This window comes from Typha latifolia, chromosome 13, assembly GCF_019914945.1.
Source record: "Typha latifolia isolate L0001 chromosome 13, TyphaL0001v2, whole genome shotgun sequence".
In the NCBI taxonomy this organism is placed as follows: Eukaryota; Viridiplantae; Streptophyta; class Magnoliopsida; order Poales; family Typhaceae; genus Typha; species Typha latifolia.
In genome coordinates, this window is record NC_133098.1 from 2166436 (window position 1) to 2186902 (window position 20467).

At 37.5% G+C, this 20467-nt stretch overlaps 3 protein-coding genes across 5 annotated transcripts; 1 reads left to right on the plus strand and 2 right to left on the minus strand.

The window, feature by feature from the left end:
* The first annotated feature begins 1242 nt into the window (after positions 1-1242).
* LOC140800336 (transport inhibitor response 1-like protein) lies at positions 1243-4047 on the plus strand. Its single transcript, XM_073155072.1, has 4 exons — positions 1243-1890; positions 1969-2491; positions 2589-3377; positions 3472-4047. Exons 1-3 carry the CDS (start codon positions 1376-1378, stop codon positions 3345-3347), a joined length of 1797 nt encoding a protein of 598 aa, XP_073011173.1. The 5' UTR covers positions 1243-1375; the 3' UTR covers positions 3348-3377; positions 3472-4047.
* A 3281-nt stretch (positions 4048-7328) lies between these two features.
* LOC140799718 (uncharacterized) lies at positions 7329-12355 on the minus strand. The gene is made up of 6 exons (XM_073154159.1): positions 11969-12355; positions 11778-11876; positions 11655-11696; positions 11438-11567; positions 8585-8686; positions 7329-7598 (listed from the first exon to the last, which is right to left on the minus strand). Exons 1-6 carry the CDS (start codon positions 12206-12208, stop codon positions 7483-7485), a joined length of 729 nt encoding a protein of 242 aa, XP_073010260.1. The 5' UTR covers positions 12209-12355; the 3' UTR covers positions 7329-7482.
* A 1019-nt stretch (positions 12356-13374) lies between these two features.
* LOC140800374 (uncharacterized) lies at positions 13375-18524 on the minus strand. Of its 3 annotated transcripts, XM_073155120.1 has the most exons (7): positions 18145-18444; positions 17957-18052; positions 17818-17859; positions 17600-17729; positions 15737-15838; positions 14582-14696; positions 13375-13604 (listed from the first exon to the last, which is right to left on the minus strand). In XM_073155120.1, the coding sequence occupies exons 1-6, from the start codon at positions 18382-18384 to the stop codon at positions 14584-14586; spliced, it is 723 nt and encodes a 240-aa protein (XP_073011221.1). In that variant the 5' UTR covers positions 18385-18444; the 3' UTR covers positions 13375-13604; positions 14582-14583. The 3 variants fall into 3 exon arrangements, 2 of the variants coding, with proteins under 2 accessions (XP_073011221.1, XP_073011220.1); XR_012111186.1 differs by lacking the exon at positions 13375-13604 and having other exon boundaries at positions 14466-14696; positions 17600-17740; positions 18145-18456; XM_073155119.1 differs by lacking the exon at positions 13375-13604 and having other exon boundaries at positions 14466-14696; positions 18145-18524.
* Between the last annotated feature and the right edge of the window lie 1943 nt (positions 18525-20467).

The following is a 20467-nucleotide window of genomic DNA, read 5'->3' on the forward strand; positions in this document are numbered from 1 at the left end:
CCCAAAACCCTAATATGGGTGGGGGAAATGATCTTCTTTTTTCTTACCATAAAGAGAGAAAATAGTAAAGATGATCCATAATATGGGTGAAAAAACTAGGGATACCGCAGTATTAATAAAGTATGATAAACATTTTTAATATTTTAAAAACTATAATTTAATTTTTTATAAAAATAAATTTAAAAAATGACATTTTGTCGTGTTTTGTCATGTTAAAGCTAACACGAGAACTTTTCTAATGACTTAAAATTAAAAGAAATGATCAATTTAGATATGTAAATTGAAAAAAAAAAACAAAGGGGTAGGAAAAAAAAATACAATAAAAGGGTGGGAGCGAAATAAAACTTTCCTTAAAAATTATGATTCAGATAAATTATGGACCAGAAAGCCTGAGTGGACTTGTTGGCTATGTTGGCAAGTAAAAAAGACTGCAATTAATTCAAATATTAGTGGCTTCTTTACCTTTTAAGATTGAGAAGAGCTTCCTTGCGTGGCCACTGAGCTATATAAGTAGCTAATGAAGTGGCAACTTATCAAGAAAGAGGTGCCCGGTTGGTTTCTAGACTAGGCCATTTTTTTCTTCTAATTCCTGGATAAGGAATCTCATTTTAGTGAATAACTCTCCATTTACCAGTGCATAGCTGATTACTATTCTTGTTGTTCATGCTGTCATAAATGATTGAGATTTCCTTGAACTTTTGAATGCCTCATTAGAATAAGGAAAATGACTGGGGCCCTCTGTTGTGTTATTTTAAATGCAACTGAGGAATAAGATACTACACTTTTTTTTTTCACCTAATAATACTTATATTTTGTTTATTATTACATTTTTATTTGAATATAGTTCATATCTTGAATTATAGTTTAGTATCACGTATATTCTGCACAAAGAACAAGAGCATTCAGTTTAACTTCATGTGAATGTTAGAATTAATATTGAGTTTATCAGTGACATATTTCTTATAATAGGATTGATCCATTCACGCTTTATATACACATTCATTATTCTAGATTGCAATGTAATATTAGCAAAGTATAATTTAGTTTAAAATATATTTTTTAGACCGTGCCAATATGAGTCTGAGTAAATATTTAGAAGAAGTCGCAACTTTAATTCAATAGTTAAGTTTTATATATTTATAAATATGACAGTGGTCATGTGTTCAATTTTACATCATAAAATTTTAAATTAATAATAAATAAAAATATATAATATATACAAATCACCACCATTAGCCCACTGTCTCTCTCTTTTTATTTTTTCCTCATCCCCACCTCCGTGACTCGTCTCCTCCCTCTTCAAATCTCTATCATTCTTTATACATCCCTCGTCTGACTCCACACTTGTCCTCTACCCACCTGATCCAATCTTGAGATGTCGGAGGAGGACGAGGGTGGCGGGGGAGGAGGACCGGAATCCGACATCGCCCCACCGTTCTCCGACCAAGTCCTTGAGAACGTCCTCGAGAGCGTGCTCCAGTTCCTCACCTCCCGCCGCGACCGCAACGCCGCATCGTTGGTCTGCCGGTCGTGGTACCGGGCGGAGGCGCGGACGCGGCGCGACCTCTTCATCGGCAACTGCTACGCCGTGTCGCCGCGCCGCGCGATCCGACGTTTCTCCTGCGTCCGTGCCGTCGTCCTCAAGGGGAAGCCTCGGTTTGCTGATTTCAGCCTCGTCCCCCATGGCTGGGGTGCGCATTTCTACCCTTGGGTCGTCGATATGGCCTCTTCCTACCCTTTCCTCGAAAAGATTTGCCTCAAGCGTATGACCATTAAAGATGACGACTTGTCACTCATCGCTCAATCCTTCCCCTTCTTCAAAGATCTCTCTTTGATCTGCTGTGATGGGTTCTCCACCGTCGGACTCGCAATCATCGCAGAGAAATGCAGGTACAAGCATTATCCATCTATCAATTTTATTATAACTCACTATAATTTGTATAATTGAGGGATGGAGATTGTCTCTAGGTGTCTCCGAGTGTTGGATCTGATAGAGGACTACATCGAGGACGAGGAGGACGATGCGGTGGATTGGATTTCGAAGTTCCCGGAGACGACGACCACCCTGGAGTCGCTCGTCTTCGACTGCGTCGGAAGCTCCTTCAACTTCGACGCACTGGAGGCACTCGTCTCGAGGTCGCCGCGCCTCCGGCAGCTGCGCGTGAACCACCACGTCGCGGTGGAGCAGCTCCGGCGGCTGATGGCGCGGGCGCCGCAGCTCACGCATCTCGGAACCGGGGCATTCAGATCGGCCTTCCCCGGGCCCGGCGGAGGCGGGGGAGGGGAGCCGGAGTTTGACCTGCTCTCCTCGTTCGCCTCCTCCAAGTCGCTCGTCTGCCTCTCCGGCTTCCGCGAGGTGGAGCCTGAGTACCTCCCCGCGATATACCCGGTTTGCACCACCCTCACCTCCCTTAACTTCAGTTACGCCTATTTAACCGCGGATGAGCTCAAGCCTGTCATCTGCCACTGCCACAATCTTCAGACATTCTGGGTATTGATAAAAATCACTCCTTGTGCTATTCTTGATAGGCTTAGGCTGTCTTGTTGTTAAATTCTCTGTTGTTGTTCTCCGGGGATTGGATTTTTAGGTGCTTGATACGGTGGGAGATGAAGGGCTCCAAGCAGTCGCGGAGACCTGCAGCGATCTCCGGGAGCTGAGAGTATTCCCGTTAGATGCCACAGAGGACTCTGAGGGCTCCGTGTCGGATATCGGGCTCCAGGCAATCTCGGAAGGCTGCCCGAAGCTCCGATCCATTCTGTACTTCTGTCAACGGATGACCAATGCGGCGGTGGTCGCCATGTCCAAGAACTGCCCTGACCTCGTGGTGTTTCGTCTTTGTATTATGGGCCGCCACCGTCCTGATCGTATTACTGGAGAGCCCATGGATGAGGGGTTTGGGGCTATTGTGATGAACTGCAAGAAACTCACTAGGCTTTCGGTATCTGGGTTGCTCACTGATAAGGCATTTGAGTACATTGGCAAGTATGGAAAATTGGTCAGGACTCTCTCTGTTGCTTTCGCTGGGGACAGCGATTTGGGGCTGAGGTATGTGCTAGAGGGGTGTTCAAGGCTTCAGAAGCTGGAGATCAGGGATAGCCCATTCGGTGATTCCGCATTGCTGTCTGGGCTTCAATATTACTACCACATGAGGTTCTTGTGGATGTCGTCGTGCAAGTTATCGATTAGAGGTTGTAGGGATGTTGCTCAAAGTTTGCCTCATTTGGTAGTTGAAGTGATCAACGACACGGTAGAAGACGGAGATACTGAAAATGTTGAGAAATTATACATGTATCGATCTTTAGAGGTGCCAAGAGATGACATGCCACCTTTTGTGAAGATCTTGTAGTTATTATGCTTCGCATATGATTCTCTGTAGGTAGGAAGGAAGCCAATCTCTCATTTCCTGGTAGCTCAACCCATGAACTTTGATTAATCTCGAGTTGTGCTGATAATGCATGGAATTTTTACAGAGTTCTCATGCTTTCACCAAAATAGAGAGGAGAGCAGCAACCATTCTTTCTGTTTGGTTACTAGTTATTACATTCTCTTGTGGGTGGATTGTTGGAGTGGCACTCGACTTGAAGCTCACTGTATCTTTCTCATGTGCATCTTTCTTGCGGCTGAGTATCTGGGGAAATTAATGAGGCAGCAGATGAAAATGGACTCTTCTTGTATGACTCCGCATGATGACGATGATACCTGAAATTTACTTTTAAATTAAGAGCAAGGATGCAGGATCAAAGGATGGGCCTCACTTAGTGGGTTTCGGATGGTTTCTGATCCAGAAGTTTTTTCAATTCATCAACCCCTTCAGTCAAGGAATGCCAATGCCCATGCATCAGTGGATTACATCACCATTCTAATTTTGTTCTCTGAACCAAATGAGGTGAAATTTAGAACTATGAATTTTTTTTTTCCTTTTATTGTATGCCGAGGTTCAAACTCATCTTGGAAGGAGCTGTGCCCCATTGCTGCTTCCAAGTGTTCCTTTCTTTGTTTCACCTGTGTGCTGTTATTAAGCAAGATATGATGCTGTAGGACTGAAACTTACTTTGTTCCTCTTTTCCTTGTTAGGCATAGTTGTTTCATTGCTAAAATAAATGCCCTAGCTTTTATTGAGCTTCCTCTCTCCTCATTTATTATATAGTTATAGCCTCTATTGATGATTAATCATGGAGATCTGGTCATGCTACAGCCTGAAAAATCCCAAGTAGCCTTGACCCTTCCACTTTAGATGGTCAATACTTGTTAGGTTCTGGTCCACCAAGGAAAGGAACTGTTCACTGATTGGACTGTCCTTATCATCAGATTAGTGCACCTTTTGGACCGCAGGCCATTTCTACAGATTGGTGGGAGGGTGAGCTGCATCTATCATTTGTGGTTGTGGCGCAGAGTAGCTTAAATGTACCTGGCTCCACCACTGACCCTTGAGTTGAAGGACCTCTTGGTTCAAACTTATGCATTAGGTACCCTGAACTGGAAGACCTTGGCTGCATGTGATTTCTTTTCCTCTCTTTCTCTAGTCTTTTAAAAGTTTTTATAAATTGATTTACTATGCTATTTTCTTTAGGACTAAGTCAATTGTATGATTGCGATGGAAATGTACAGATTGAACTGAAGGTGGTTACACTTACATCATGCTGTTTATGTCCTTCTCATCCTTGTCCATTGTAGTAGTGCTAACTTTTCTTTGTAGTTATCCTATGGTACTATTGGTTGCCATGGTTTGCAGCTCACAGTTTGTGCACTAGAAATCATGTCAGAGTAACCAAGTTTTGATAACCATGAAGATATGTGAAAAGATGCTATAGCTCAGTACATCTACTGAACTCTTAGATGCCTTTTGGGTACCAAGAGAGAGAGAGAGAGAGAGAAATAAAAAGGAGGCAAGTTGATAATCATTTCAGGTGGCTCTGATGATTGAGAGAACTTGTTCTAAACTGACATGACTTGAAAGTAATGAAAGCACTGAGACATAGACATAACAAAATCAAAGTAATGTCGATCTATATCTCCCATTTGCGCAAGTTGATCATTTTTCTTTTACCCCCAAGTGATGCTTTCTTTTTTTTCCAGGCAACTCTACATGATATGACAGGTCTCTTCGTATAGAGAGAACATTTTTTTAATGGATTCTTTGATACCTTATATCTCAAGTGAAAATAAGATTGATGTTATTTGTGCACTCTGATCCAAATCTTATTAGTAACAAGTTTTGTCTCCTTGGATCTGTTAATGATATCCTAGTTAAATTATAAGTCTCTTTAACCATCTGAGCATTGTTGCATTGATGATTATATTAAGGAACAATGGAGTTCTTTATAAATTACAAAAGGAAAATCATGCAGGACATAGCTTCCTATATTATATTTGCTTCTATTTGTATGCATAATTATATATGTCAGCTTGCTCCCTAGTTCTTTCCTGTCCATCAAGTATAGGATTCTGAGAATCCACCATAATTGACGCACAAAGATTTTGTGGAAAAGTTGTAAATCTTCCTGTTGCAGCAAGCAATCTATAGTCAGAGACACACTTGTTCTTATCCAAGTGACTCACTTATCCATTCTCTCTAGATGCTACAAGCAATCAATGTCAATATATATCACACCAATCAATCCAAGGGCAAAAGATGGCAGCAAAACTACAATCATGGTGTCTGAGCCCTACTACAACAGGATGCAGAGCCAATTGAGTGTGCTGGTGATAAACATAAGTATTAGTGATGAACTGGTGTTGGATCATGTGCCTCAAGCAACACATCAATGAATCAATCCTAGGGTACAAGAGTTGTGGAATCAAATTGAGGATGATGAGGTCTTGCATGCTTATAGTTCTCATCTTTCATAAATTGCCCCTACCAGCCTAGCAGAGCACTGTTTCAGAAGAACACTGTTTTTGTCTCCATGGCTGGATTCCCCTTAGATCATTTTGCAGTACAAAGTAGGCTTTTTTTTTTTCTTTCTTTTAAAAAAAATGATTCTTTGTTCCTACTAAAAGTTCTTTCCTTCCTAGATCTCCTTATATAACAATTTGTCCATAATACTTTTAAGTGCAAAATCATCAAAGTGATATCTGCTTTGAGGCCATTGCTGCTAATGGTCAAAGTCTGTCTTCTCTACCCTATTGATCTATTTCCTCTCCATATTTTGGGCCATAACTCCACCATCAAGTTGTTGGACTCAAATCAGAGGGTCTTCCTATCTCACAAGGGGCTTGGTGGGCTGGGGCATCCAAGACCTCTGAAGGACCTACATTAGCCTGCTCTTGCCAAATAATGGCGGAAGTTTATATTTATAATTAAATTAAAATTAAAATTATTTCAATTCGAACTAATTTTAAACTCGAGCCTAACACTTCCTCTATATCTAAAACTTAAAAAGGATGGGTCAACTAGATGCTCTGCTTTATAGAAGGGGCCTCACCGTTTTCCGGTAAGTTCCTCCTTCCTTCCTGGAAAATTTCCCTTCATTCTCGTTTATTGTGCACGTTTCCCAACAGAATAATCTTCTCTAGGATGCTCTCAGCTGGAGGTGGCCCTAATGCCCATCAGACCAATACCACCCTCTGCTAACCTCTCCTGTCTTGAGCTTTCCTCTAATCCTAACAGGGTCTTTTGGCGATTCTCCTCCTCCCCCATCTCTCTCAAATCTCAATTCCTTGCTGCTATTCGGCTCGACCATACCTGATTAGGCCCCTAGTCCCTGAAAGTCCTCTTTGTCAGTAAAAGTGAAGACCTTTTGGTTGACCGTCCGTCGGTCCTCAACAGGATCCACATCGGGGATCTCTTGGCTACGAGCCCTTCCATTATCCTGCGTATGGTGGAGAAGCTCCAAATCCCAAAATCACCCTCTTATTGAAACTGGAGACTGGAGTCCATTCGGCTCTTGTTGGATTCATACCTTCCTCGGTTGGATGAGGCGAGCCTCTGGTGGGCTTTCCATGATTACTCGGTGCTTCTTGCCACAGAGATTATTTTGTGTATTTCTTTCTATATGTACTCTAACCTTTTGAATAAATATAAATCTTTTTTATTAAAATATTTGAGTGCAAAATAGTGGTGCTATAAAGCTCCTGTCCCCTAAGTTTAATTTCTTCTTGAAGCATGTGTTAGTGATTTCGGAAGCGTGATACAAGCCCACTTAGGCCTTCAATCTGAGGAGGGTTGGCCTAATATATTTTAGACCACTTATCCTGTGAGCTATAGCTGCAAAACATCAACTACCTTCTCATAGGACACAATTATGAATCTGATTGGAAGACGCTAGAAAATGTGATGAAAACTTTGCCACTCTACCTTACGAGTAAAACAATCTCTCCCAGAATATTATCAAACTAAATCATCACCATGAATATTCCATATATTGCTTAAATGGAGAGTCCAGAATATAAAGAATTTGTGCTACAATTCTTTCCCTAAGTTTCGTCTGGGTAAATGAGGCATTAGCAGAAGAAAATACAATGTCGGGAAAAAACATTGACTAGCAAGCAGTGGCAACACAAGCAACTTCCTTGTGCTCAACATTTGCTGCATCTTTGGGTTGATCATCTTCAATCGTATTTAAGAAATTGAGCATCGTCACTAGACTCTTGTCGTCTGCATTAAAAATTAAAAATGCACAGAATTCTGTTGATAAGATATATAATAGACATTTTGAAATCATGTGAAGTCAACAAAAAAAGATTACAGATTGACATAGTCGATCTTTATGTGGAGCCAACTGTGAATGAATAAATTAATAAATATAGCAGCTAAAAAGCAAGTCCAAAGATAACTAATTCTAACAAGCTTATCATATTTATCTACAGCAGTTGCATCCATACTGCTCATCTAAAGCCTACTTAAGTTTGCACTCACGCTACTTGGACTGATTTGTTCCAGCCAGCAAGTATTGTTCAAGCTTCGCGACAGATACTAAAGTAACAAAAACATGCAAACTAGAAGAAACAAATACCATGCAAACTAAACATGTGATATGTGTAGGCCTTGCCGTAATCCAGATATTATCTAGGCAAACACTAATATATCAACTATAAGATCACTATAATTGAGGTAAGGATGTTTGAAATTAGTGTTAGCAATTGAGTTAGGTCGAGTCAAGTTCAAATTAACACAAACACAACCCATTTACTAAACATGTTGAAATATTAAATATGAATGCAACATGTATATCAGATGGGTTTACATCGGTCATAAATGAGTTATTAGGAGCATGGGTTATATAATAAAATATAAACACAACCCATTTAATAAATTAGATAGATCAATCCATTTATGATCTGAACTAAATTATTTTAAATTCAAATCTTGCCTCCTCATTGAAATATCTGACAGAACAACATTATGCTTCTATAAGTTGACAGGGTGAGGGTACTTATACTTTTACAATGCTTCTCCACATGTAGTATTATTTTAATTCTACAAGAACAAGCAGAGATGATCAGATGAATCTCCTTTCATGAGCACGAGTGATGTTACAGACAAGTTTCATAATATGGATCATGGATCAATGCCATCTACAAGTGACTGGATAATATCATGGAAACAGTAAAAAAATGAATGTCACGTCGTAATAAACTCACCAAGTCGGGGGACTGTGTGGCCCTTTGGGTGGCGTATGATGAAAGGATCCACGAATGACTCCACAAGTACTTCACCATGTTCTCTTAAAAAGTCCGTCTCACCTAAGAACAAATTATTTGCAAAGTTCATTAGCCTCTTCTCAATCAATTAAGTTACTGAAAAGTCCGTCTCAATCAATTTAATTTTTGCATCACTTGTGCTGTTCACTAAGTGTTTGTGTTTCCTCTTATTTCTTCTTGAATCTCATGAATAAAGATCTGACATATTCGAATAGTACATTTATTACCAAGTAGAGAATTGTAGATAGTATTCAAACATTAGCAGTCAAACCAGTCTCGGATTAAAAATATAAAAGATGCAAAATGAAGACATCATTTGAAACAAAGACAATTGAAGACCCACAAACTGCAGGTCAAAGAAAGCATGATCTCACACCATTTCTTCATTTAGTACAAAATCACAATAAAATTCAGTAATGCCGCTGACTTTTTTACTCCAGATCTACCACCCAAATCACTTATATCAACCAAAATGCTGTCCTGACACATTTAAAAAAAAAATGTAACAACTTACTTATATCAACTAAAATCCTATCATCACACATCTAATAAATAAAAAGTACAGGCATAACTCCTGATAAGTATAAATAATGTTAAAAAAAAAAAACCATTTATCCTATCAAAATGCTAATGAACACGAGGCCATGACTAGGTATATGAAAAATGAATGGATGGCAGGAGTGCAGAACTGCAGATCTAACACAAGACGTTTCTAAACACGAAATCCCTTGATTTGGCTTTGGAAAAAGGTAAAAAGTAAAAAAGCAGATTAAAACTATTCAAGGCCAGTGAGCTGTAAAGCATAGTAGCATATAGCTATGTTCGACTCCTACCAAACCAATTTATGAAGTAGCTAGAGTTAAACCAATAAATTATGAACACATGGATTTCAAAGTGCTTACTGACTTAAGATGGATCAGCTAGTTAATATATTCCATCTACAGAAATGTAGAACATTTACATACGGACTTTCAGGGGATCAGATCTACTGCAAAATAAACAGATTTTTCTACAGCCAAGATTTCATCCTAAGATATCTCCAAAAAAGAAAATGCATCCCTCTGTACCACTAAAGAAAGATAGTTTCAAAAATAGCATCCTCTAATTACTATACCATGCCATATAATTATTCCATCTCTAAAAGATAACACTGCTTATTAATTATAAGAGAAAAAAATGTCAGTTGATTAATTGAACATGATTTGCTGATGTCGCAATGGCACTTGTAAGCTACTGGCCCCCACACATTCACACATCTGACCGTGGTATTCAAGCCTAGTGCCCTTGCTCAATAAATAAATAAATCAACGAAAATACCAAAAGTCAAAAGAAGACAACAGAATAACCAATTGCCTCTTGCCGTGGTTAAAAGAAACTGTCGTCAGATTTGGAAAAAAAATCACAATAAAAAACTGCAGACTATTCTAGAAACATTTTTGTTGTGCTTGAGAAATAAAATTATTTAGCACCACTTTGACAATGTCAAAACCTGCTTGCTTTCCGCACACATAAATATCCAAAGTCTTATTTCTTTCATAAAGTAAGAGTTCATATGAGTAAGGCAACAAAGAGAATGACGGGAAAGAAATTTAATACACATTTTTTGTCAGGGGTTCTCTCCACATATGGAAATCATAGGATCTACGATAACTTTTAAACTTGTCATAAGGAAATGATCTTCTAGACATGCTGACAACCAGCACAAACCTCAAAGTGATGTGAACTATTCCTAAATAAGCCAAGACATATTTTAATTTTTAAATGATCATAAATCCAAGATTGACCATACAAATTAGGTTCTGGCAAAGAGAGCTTCTTAGGATGCTAAATGCAAATAGCTCAATTTACATCTGAAACAAACAAGTGACTTGGAAAATCCTTACTCTTAGATTGTGACAGATTGAGCTGAGCAAGTAGTAAATCTTCATCAAAAGCTAATTAACTAGCTGAAAATAAGCTGCTTAAAAACTGCTCATTGATTTGACAAATTGTCCTAAAAAGTCACTGGCAAAAATGGACAAGGTTCAAACTTCTCCCTCCACCAAATAAATACCTTTCTCTCATGAAAAATGTTCAACCTCAGAGACCGAACAGCATATCTTAGCTAAAACAATAGTAGTAATACTAAATTTGATCATCCGTGGTTAATACTTAATACAACTAATCCTAAGCTAAACGTAGCAGCCACGAATCTTAAAAGATCCAGCACCCTATATCTCCACAAACACACATTAGGCATGGCGGACCGCCACTCTCATACCTTCTGCTTTCAAGAGTAGTTAGTTATAAGTAACTGTTAGCTCCAGCAACCTCCACCGTCCATTAATGCACATTAAATCTCACTTTTCTAACTCCACGTGTATGGAGAACAACCAGTTTAATTGCCGGAATCCCTCATAATGTGCAATTGCGATGTGCCTTAAAAGCATAATAAAAAATTTCGCCTAATTAATTCTTCGGGCCCCTCAAAAAATCCGTAATTAACCGCTATTTACTCAAACGGGACATCCGTGTCTATGTTATTAGACTTAAAATTAGAATTTTTACTAGTTAAGAGTCTTAGAGATCCAGCTGGCTCATGTGATCTTATTACTCGTTTCACTTTTCCAAGTTCGACCACAAGAGGTTTTCTACAGCTCCTATAGTTTGACCAAGTCGTATTATTCTTTCCTCAACCTTGGGGACTGCTAATAACCGTAGGATACTAATCCGACGGTCTCAATCAATCAATAGTTGCAACTTCATAGTCGCCAATAACTACCCAAAATAGACGGAGAAATTGAGCTATTATACCTAGGAAGTGGAGCGATGGGCAGTCGATCTTGGTCGCATACGCCTTCTCGGCCAGCTCCGGTGACCGGAACTTCGCCCCTCCGATGATCACCAAATACTTCACCTTTGGAACCCTCGTTAACGCCATCCCCTATTTCAAAATAAATAAATAAATACAATAGCAAGTAGACAGAAAAGGCCATTAGAAAGGACGAGAATTACGATCGGACCAACGTACCCTCTCTTGCAGACCTGGCAACGCCGCCGAGAGAATCGCCCCCTAATCGTTTCCAATTCCCAAATTGATCAGTTCTTTGTCCCCCGACTATTTGATTTCGAAATTGAAGGGAGATCTACTCACCTGCGAGAATCCCATCAACCCATCGAACGGTCCATCTCTAATCATCAACTCCTCGATGTACTCCAGGCACTTGTCGAAGTTCTTATACTTCAAAAATTTCTACAAATATTCTCCCAAAGCAATTCGTCAGAAAGATCCAATGGGAGGAAGAGACAGGGAGAGGGAGAGGGAGGGGAGATCGGTAAGCTCACCTGGTCGAACTGGAACCACTCGTAATAAGGCGGAGGGAAGATTCCCTCCACGTCGGACTTGCCCTCGGCGGGGAAGGGGGCGTCGGCGAAGACGAGGTCGAGGCGGGCGGTGACGTCAGCGGGCCACTTCCCCACCACCTGCGTCCGCATAATCTCGCCGCTCGTGCGGAAGCCGTGGAGGCATAGAAACCTCGGCCGCCTCCGTGCGATCGCCTTAACCTCCTCCGCGAGGTTCCCCATTTGTAACGGAACGGTGATGGTTAAACGTTGGAAACCTTCGAAAACCGGAGTCGAATAGTCGATGCCGCTCGAGGAGTCTCGATGGAATAAAAAGAGGAGCGACGGGAAGAATTATATGCGTGCATTTTATATATATAGCTCGTGGAGAAGGGTCCGGTGCGGTGTGCTCGACATGATTATAAGGTATCGTGGCTCGCAGCATAGTAGGAGGCGTGTGTGATGACGTCGGCCACGGTGGTTCTTAAGGCGTGTGGGGTTCCTGAGGTGCAACTGTATGCCGTTGCTTCGTGGAAGGGTGTGCACCGCCCGTGAATCACGTGACGGAAAAGGGGAGCGGCGACTAGCGACTAGCGAGCACTGCGAACTGGGAAGGGCAAACGTGGGAAGTCTGTCACGTGTATGGCGCGTGACCTTTAAAGGGCAGGTGATGGAAAGCCAGTGCTATTGTGACACGTGGATATTAGACGAGCCATACGATTACAGGTGAGAAAGGTTTGTGGACATCATAAAGCTGGAGGAAGGAGGGGAATGAGACACACACTTTGGTTCATAATAATTAATCACTTGGGCTGGACCATTGTGAATGTGCAAGAACTAAGAAGAATAATGTATATTTAATTCCTTTGGTATATATATATATATATATATATATATATATATATATATATATATATATGATCTTGAATGTATAAGATGAGGCTTATATATTTTCAAATAATATCCCTTTATGGTGCATGAATTCGAAAAACGAAAATTAGATGGGATGAGAATTGGTGGGACTTGGTGGGAGGGATTAATTGGCCTGGGTTACGACTGTGAAAATAAATGAGCAAAATTGTGCTGGGCTCCAATATATATAAGCTGAGCATGACCTAAATTAAGTCTTGAAAGAAATTCTCTGAGCCCAGTCTTATCACAAGCCCAAAAATATAATGCATATACCACAGTCCCGTATTATTATTTGAACAGTTATCCTTCATATTCCAACGAAATAGTAAGTTAAAATTAAAAATAATTTCAGAAGAAATTCTTATTTTATTACAATTCTATTTTTTTTTTGCAAACCTACTGCCCCCGATGCATTACATCATTAGGATGGGACAAAGATTAAATTGTAGTTAGTAGTTGGGCATCACATCAGTTCGATGGAAGTGGCAATCAAGCCATTAAGGAAGTTTGAGGGTTTATATATATATGAGCAAAATTGTGCTGGGTTTATAACTGCAGTAGTAAAGAGGAAAGAGACACAGACTGATGGGATTTTTAAAGGAAAACAACTTAGTTGTGAGACACGTAGATGCCTATAAATGCAACAGTATATATATACATCAAAATAGACTGCAACCATTCTTTTCTTTTTTCCTCCTTGTATGAGTCCGCACGATAACTATGATACCTGAAATTAGAGAGTAAAAAGTTGTTGACATGCACTGGGAGCCACTATTTAGTTTTTGTTAACATAAAAATAATGTCATTCTTCATCCTTGTTTTTTTTTTTCTCCACCTAAAAATTTTAAAAAAAAAATTATATATATATATATATATATATATATATACATATATATATATATATATATATCTTCCTTCTTACTTAAAACTCATTCCTTTCTTAATTTTATTATGTAACAAGTTGTTCACAATAATTTTGTGTGCAAAATCTTTGATACTTGAAAGTAAAAAATTGATGCAATAGAACTTATGTCTTAAATTTAATTTTTATTTGCAGGTCTGCACATATGATAAAACTCATTTAAATCTTAGATTTGAAAAGGTTGGCCGTATATGTTTTACCCACTTAGCCTGTGAGCTCTAGATACGAAAAATTAACGACTATTATTTTACAATAGGATGCTAGAAAATGTGAAAAAACTTGCCAATGTACACCTTTAGGAAAGTAAACAATCTAATGGATTTTTCGAATATTGCTTAAAGCATGATCAATTCTAGAATAAATTTTATTTTTATTATTTTTAGATTGATACATTTATTCTAGAAATAAATATTTTTATATTTACTTATATTTTAAAATAAAATTGTAATAATTATCTCTGATGAGATATAAAATGAATGAGGAAAAATATTAAAAAAATATTATACTTTTTATAAAAGTATCTTGAATACTCTTTGATTTAATATAAAGTAGGTTAATAAGATAGATATTAAGATTAGTAATTAAGTTAGTATGTGACAAAAAAATATAACTTTAATAAATAATATTTGTATTCTAAAATGAGATTATTATAAAAGTTAGTTATCCTTCTGAAATAAAAAATTATATTTAATAAAAAAAATTATGTTTTTCATTTTGGGTTACTTATTAGACACCAAATGAACATAGCAAATGAACACACAACGTAGAAAAAGAAATTTGACCATCAAGCAGTGGCAACACAAGAAACTTCCTTGAGCTTAACATCAGTTGCATCTTTGGGCTGATAATCTTCAATCTTGTTTAGGAAATTAAGCATCGTCTCTAAACCTTTGTCATCTGCATTAAAATACACGGAATTCTGTTGATAAAATATTTACTAGACATTTTAAAAACATCTGAAGTCAAAACGAAAAAAAAAAATTGCAGATCCACATAGTAGATCTCTATATGGAGCCAACTGTGAATAAATAAATAAATAAAGGAGCTAAAAAGCAAGTTCAAAGATAACTAGATTCTAACAAGCTTTATCATACTTATCTAGCCTACTTGGGTTCGCACTCAAGCTACTTGGACTAATTGGTTCCAAGCAGCAAATATTGTTCGAGCTTCATGATTGATATTAAAGTAACAAAACCTGCAAACTAAACATGTGATATATGTCTTACAGTAATTCAGATATTGTCTAAACAATCACTAATATCTCCTTTCATTGTTGAAGTTTGGCTTATGCCGGGGTGTTAGAACGCCTAGACATGAGAGAAATTGCACATTGCAGGCATTCGAAATGACCTGTAGGCATTCGAACACAAAAATGCATCTCACAGGCGCTTGAATAGGCCTACGGCAGTTTGAATGCCACGAGAGTTTTCTTCACCATCAAGTTAGCCTTATAAACAGATGAGTTGGCGTTTTAGAGTTATTATAGATGCGGCCTAAGAAATAAAACCACCATTGTATTAAGGGAGATTATAGCAGAGAAAACTCTTTGTACTTAGATTTGTTTAATAGATTCAAGTCTTGTTCTGACCTGTGAATATAGGCACATCGCCGAACCACGTAAATTTTCTTTCTTTTATTCTCTGCAATTACTTGCGATAGATTTTCTCATACTTATTTAGAAATACTCAGACCACTATTTCTTTATTATTAGCCTCATATTTGAGTTTTCCCTAAATTAGATAGCATTTGTCCATTACTATTTTGTTGAAGAACTTTGTGGGTGTTGTGATCGCTTCCATTGCTTTTCACCTACTTGTCATTCAGCACAACAATTATGTCACAGACTAGACTAATAATATGGATCAACGCTATCTACAAGTGACAGGATAATATTGCTGAAACAGTAAAAATTGAATGTTAGATCATAATAAACTCACCAAGTCTGGGGATTGTGTGGCCCTCTGAGTGGCGTATAATGAAAGGATCCACGAATGACTTCACAAGTATTTCACCGTTCTCTCTTGCAAAGTCTTTCTCACCTGCAAACAAATCACTATGAAGTTCATGGGCCTTTTCTCAATCAATTTAAGTTATTGCAGAGTCCGTCTCAATCAATTTAACTTTTGCTTTCTTCTAATAAAAATAATTGTGCTACTCAGATGTAGAAATTAATAATGTAAAAGAAGTCGCAAAGAATATGCTTGTGTTTCTTCTTATATATTTCTTCTTGAATCTCATGAATAAAGATCTGACATCTTCGAATGGTATATTTATTACAAAGTAGAAAATTATAGAGAATATTTAAAATCAATTAGAAGTCAAATCTGTCTTAGATTAAAAAATGAAAGAAGCAAATCAAGATGAACATCACTTGAACTAAGAAAATTGAAGACCCATAGACTGCATATCAAAAGAGGCATGATCTCACACCATTTCTTCATAAATTCAGTAATGCCGCTGACTATTGTTACTCCAGATCTACCACCCAAGTCACCTCCTAATACATCTAATAAACAATATAAAATAGATCACCTATATCAACCAACATCCTATCATCACACATCTAATAAATATTATGTACAGGCATAACTCCTAATAGGTAGGAATAATACTTAAAAAACCATTTATCCCTATCAAGATACATATGAAAATGCTTGGGTGACAGGACTGTAGATCTCACACAAGGAGTTTCTAACAAGAAGTCACCTGAATTGGCTTTGGAAAGTGAAAAAGCTAGAGAAAATATATTCCATCTCTAAGTAAGAAAATTGCATCCCTTGCTACCCACAAAAGATAATGCCATCTATTACTTATAAGAGCCACACAAAAAAAAAAAGCCAGTCGACGACATGAACATGATTTACTGATGTCGCAAAGGCACACTCGTAAGCTACTGGCCCCACACATTCACACATCTGACTATGGTATTCAAGCTTAATGCCAGCGAAGACAACAGAATAACCAGGTGTAAGTGAGCCGGCTCCAATTTAGATTTGGTTCGAAATTAATTTTGAGTCTAATTTTTTATTCATGCTCGGTTTAGTTCAACTTGAGTTGACCTTGAACCAAGCCGAGTCTAAATCAAACTTATTTTCAAAATAAAATTAAACTGAACTAGGCTATTTTTAAATCAAGCTGAGAACTGAGCCAAACCAAACCCAAGTTGCTAAGCCTTAAAATTAGCCTATCAAGCTAAAGCCTACGAGAGCTTTATATATAATTTTTTTAAATTGAGTCTGCGCAAGTTGACTCAGGCTTGGTTCAAAATTTAATTCAAACCCAAAAAATTTATGTCGGCTCAGCTTGACTTAAACCTAGTCGATCCGAGCAGCTCGTTTATTTTGACACCCCTGCCTCTTCGACACATACCTGCCACAAATCATAAAAGATCCAAAACCCCATAAGTCCATAAACACTGCTCCTCCTGCGTTCAAGAGTAGTTAGTAATAGTCCAGTAATCTACAAGCCGTGACAAAGACTTAAATCTGCTTCAGTGCACATTAAAAGTCATTCAGATTTTCTACAAGTTGTTTACTTTGGGGATTGCTAACAACCGTAGGATACTTATCTGACGGTCTCAATCAACCAATATTTGCAACCACTTAATTGCCGTGACAAAGACTTAAATCTGCTTCAGTGCACATTAAAAGTCATTCAGATTTTCTACAAGTTGTTTACTTTGGGGATTGCTAACAACCGTTGGATACTTATCTGACGGTCTCAATCAACCAATATTTGCAACCACTTAATTGCCCCGATAACTACCAAATTAGACGAGGAGTTTGAATTATTAATTATACCTATGAAGTGGAGCGATGGGCACTCGATCTTGGCCGCGTACGCCTTCTCGATCACCTCCGGTGGCAGAAGTTTCCCCCCTGACATGATCACCACATACTTCACCTTCGGAACCCTCGTTAACGCCATCCCCTATTTCAAAACTTAAAAAAAATAAAAAAAAATAAGTAGACAGAAAAGGCCATTAGAAAGGACGAGAATTACGATCTGACCAACATACCGTCGCTTGCAGACCTGGCAACGCCGCCGAGAGTATCGCCCCCTGATCGTTTCCAATTCCCAAATTAATCACTCTATTCTTGTTTTCCAATTAACTGATTTCGAAATTGAAGAGAGATGTACTACTGTCTACTGTTCACCTGCGAGAATCCCATCAACCCATCAAACGGGCCATCTTTAATCATCAACTCCTCGATGTACTCAAGGCACTTGTCGATGTTCCTGTAGTTCATGTCCTACAAATCATATACCAATGCCAATTTAATTAGTTACTAGAGAGATCCAAGGGAGGAAGAGGGAGACGAAGAGGGCAGATCGATAATCTCACCGAGTCAATCTGGTACCACTCGAAATAAGGCGGAGGGAAGATTCCTTCCAAGCTGGATTTGCCCTCGGCGGGGAAGGAGCCGTCGGCGAAGACGAGGTCGAGGCGGGCGATGACGTCGGCGGGCCAGGCCCCAACCAACCCCGTCCGCATAATCTCGCCGCTCGCGCGGAAGCCGTGGAGGCATAGAAACCTCGGCCGCCTCCGTGCGATCGCCTTAACGTCCTCGACGGGGTTCTCCATCGCGTCGCCTCGGTAACGGAAACGGTGATGGAATGCTTGACGGCAAAGCCTTCGGAATCGAGGTCTCGGAATAAAAGAGATATAAAGAAAAATAAATCTTAGCTTTTATCGCAATAAAGTTAATTCTAAACAACTATTATTTTTTTTTTATTAGAAGAAGAGTGCTAATACAAATATAAATTATTCTAACATTTAATTGTTTAATAATATAATAAAGATAATTATATTTGATATGACATAAAATTGATATTAAATGATAATATTTTATATCAAATAATTTAAATATCTAGAAAAAATATTAATACATAAATAATATTTTAATAATTTTTACTCGTGTATTTTTATGAGAAATGTACGATCTTTTTATAAATATAATAAAAATGTAATAATTTCAATTTAAATATAATTATACGAAGATAAAGGTAAATTTATTTCTTACTAGGTGACGGTAAAATATAAGTTTTTCTAAATTTAACCGATCGAGTTAGATTTCTGAAAGTGCACTTATGAAATTTTTTTTTTTGGGGTGCAATTATGAGCTTTTAAAAGTGTTTGGTTTATAGTATGACAAATACTTGAATGCACCTTTAAAAATTATAATCTTAATCCAACGGCTATAATAGCCAGTTTTCATACCCAGTACCGGTTCCAAAACTACATTACGTAAAAAAAAATGTATATTAGTTAAGAAGATTAATTACGTGTGTCTAACTTTCTAATTTTTTTATTATACTCTTGAAGATATTAACTATTAGATCTTCATCAAAGTGATTAATAAACAATTAACTTTACGTTACTGAAGAAGCGCTCTACACATTTTTTTTTCTTCCCTTAAGATTTTTCTCTTAAATATAATTATGCCTTAATTATAAGAGATATCATTTAATATTAAATAATTTAAATTTGATTATTTGGAGATAAACTTTAATTTAAATATAATTCTCTATCTCTATCTATTAAAATTTAATTTAAATTAATCTTAAACTAATGGAAGATATATGTAAATAATAAAAAATAATCAAAAAATAAAATATAATTAAATTTTCATCAAGTTAATTATAAAAGACATCAATACCCTTATTTTGATATATATACATTACTCTCAGTTAGTTAATGATATATATGTCTTTTACTTAATAAAATATTAAGATAATATAATTGTTAAAAAATAATGTACAAGATTATATATCTAAAAAAAAATTAACTCAATTGATAAATAATTAATTCTATTGCATGGAAGAAACCCTCTGCCACCCGATGGCTGATGTACGCTCCTAATAAAATAGGTATGTGGCTCAACGCATAAGATGAGGCTTATATGTTTAATATATAAGATGAGGCCCCTAGAGGAGTTGCCGATCAGAATAAAAAAAAGCCCACCAAGCTAAATTATTCAAGAAAAGAGTACTTAATAAAGATACCACTTAATAAACTATTGCACTATAATTATTGATTCTTCTGCTTCTTATTTGCTTTAAGTTTAGAGAGTTTTTCTGAACTGGTTCAGAAATTTTTAAACTAGTTTAGTATCAAACATTTTTTTAATATCTAATTAAATTTATTTTTAAAAATAAGACTAAGAAATAAGAATAACTAATTGAGTCCGAAATTTAACCCTAAATTGAACTCTAAAAATTACGACTTAATTAGGCCTAAATAAGAAGAATGCATTATAATAAGCCCATTAGCTCATCGTAAGACCGATTGAGCTCATCTTGATTCAAGCTCAACTCGAGCTTGCTCTTATGGTAATGGTACTCGCTCAAACTTTATATATATATATATATATATATAATAAAATTATAATAGTAATTTATAAGCACCGGCTATAATTAAAGAAAATAGCTTTTATTGGAGAATCAACTACCCAATGAAGCCAGGCAGGTCCCAGCTAATCAAATAGTGGGGATTAAAGCTCCTGTAGCAATTAATATGAATCACTGGAATCTAGTGTAATAGCAAATCTCTGATTCAATGGAGCAGCCAATGTACATCTCCTCTACTAGGAATGACTTGTCGGCTTTGCCTGGAGGTGAGACAAAGTCATCTGGGGTTGGATAAAGATAGAAGCTTGGAATTTGAG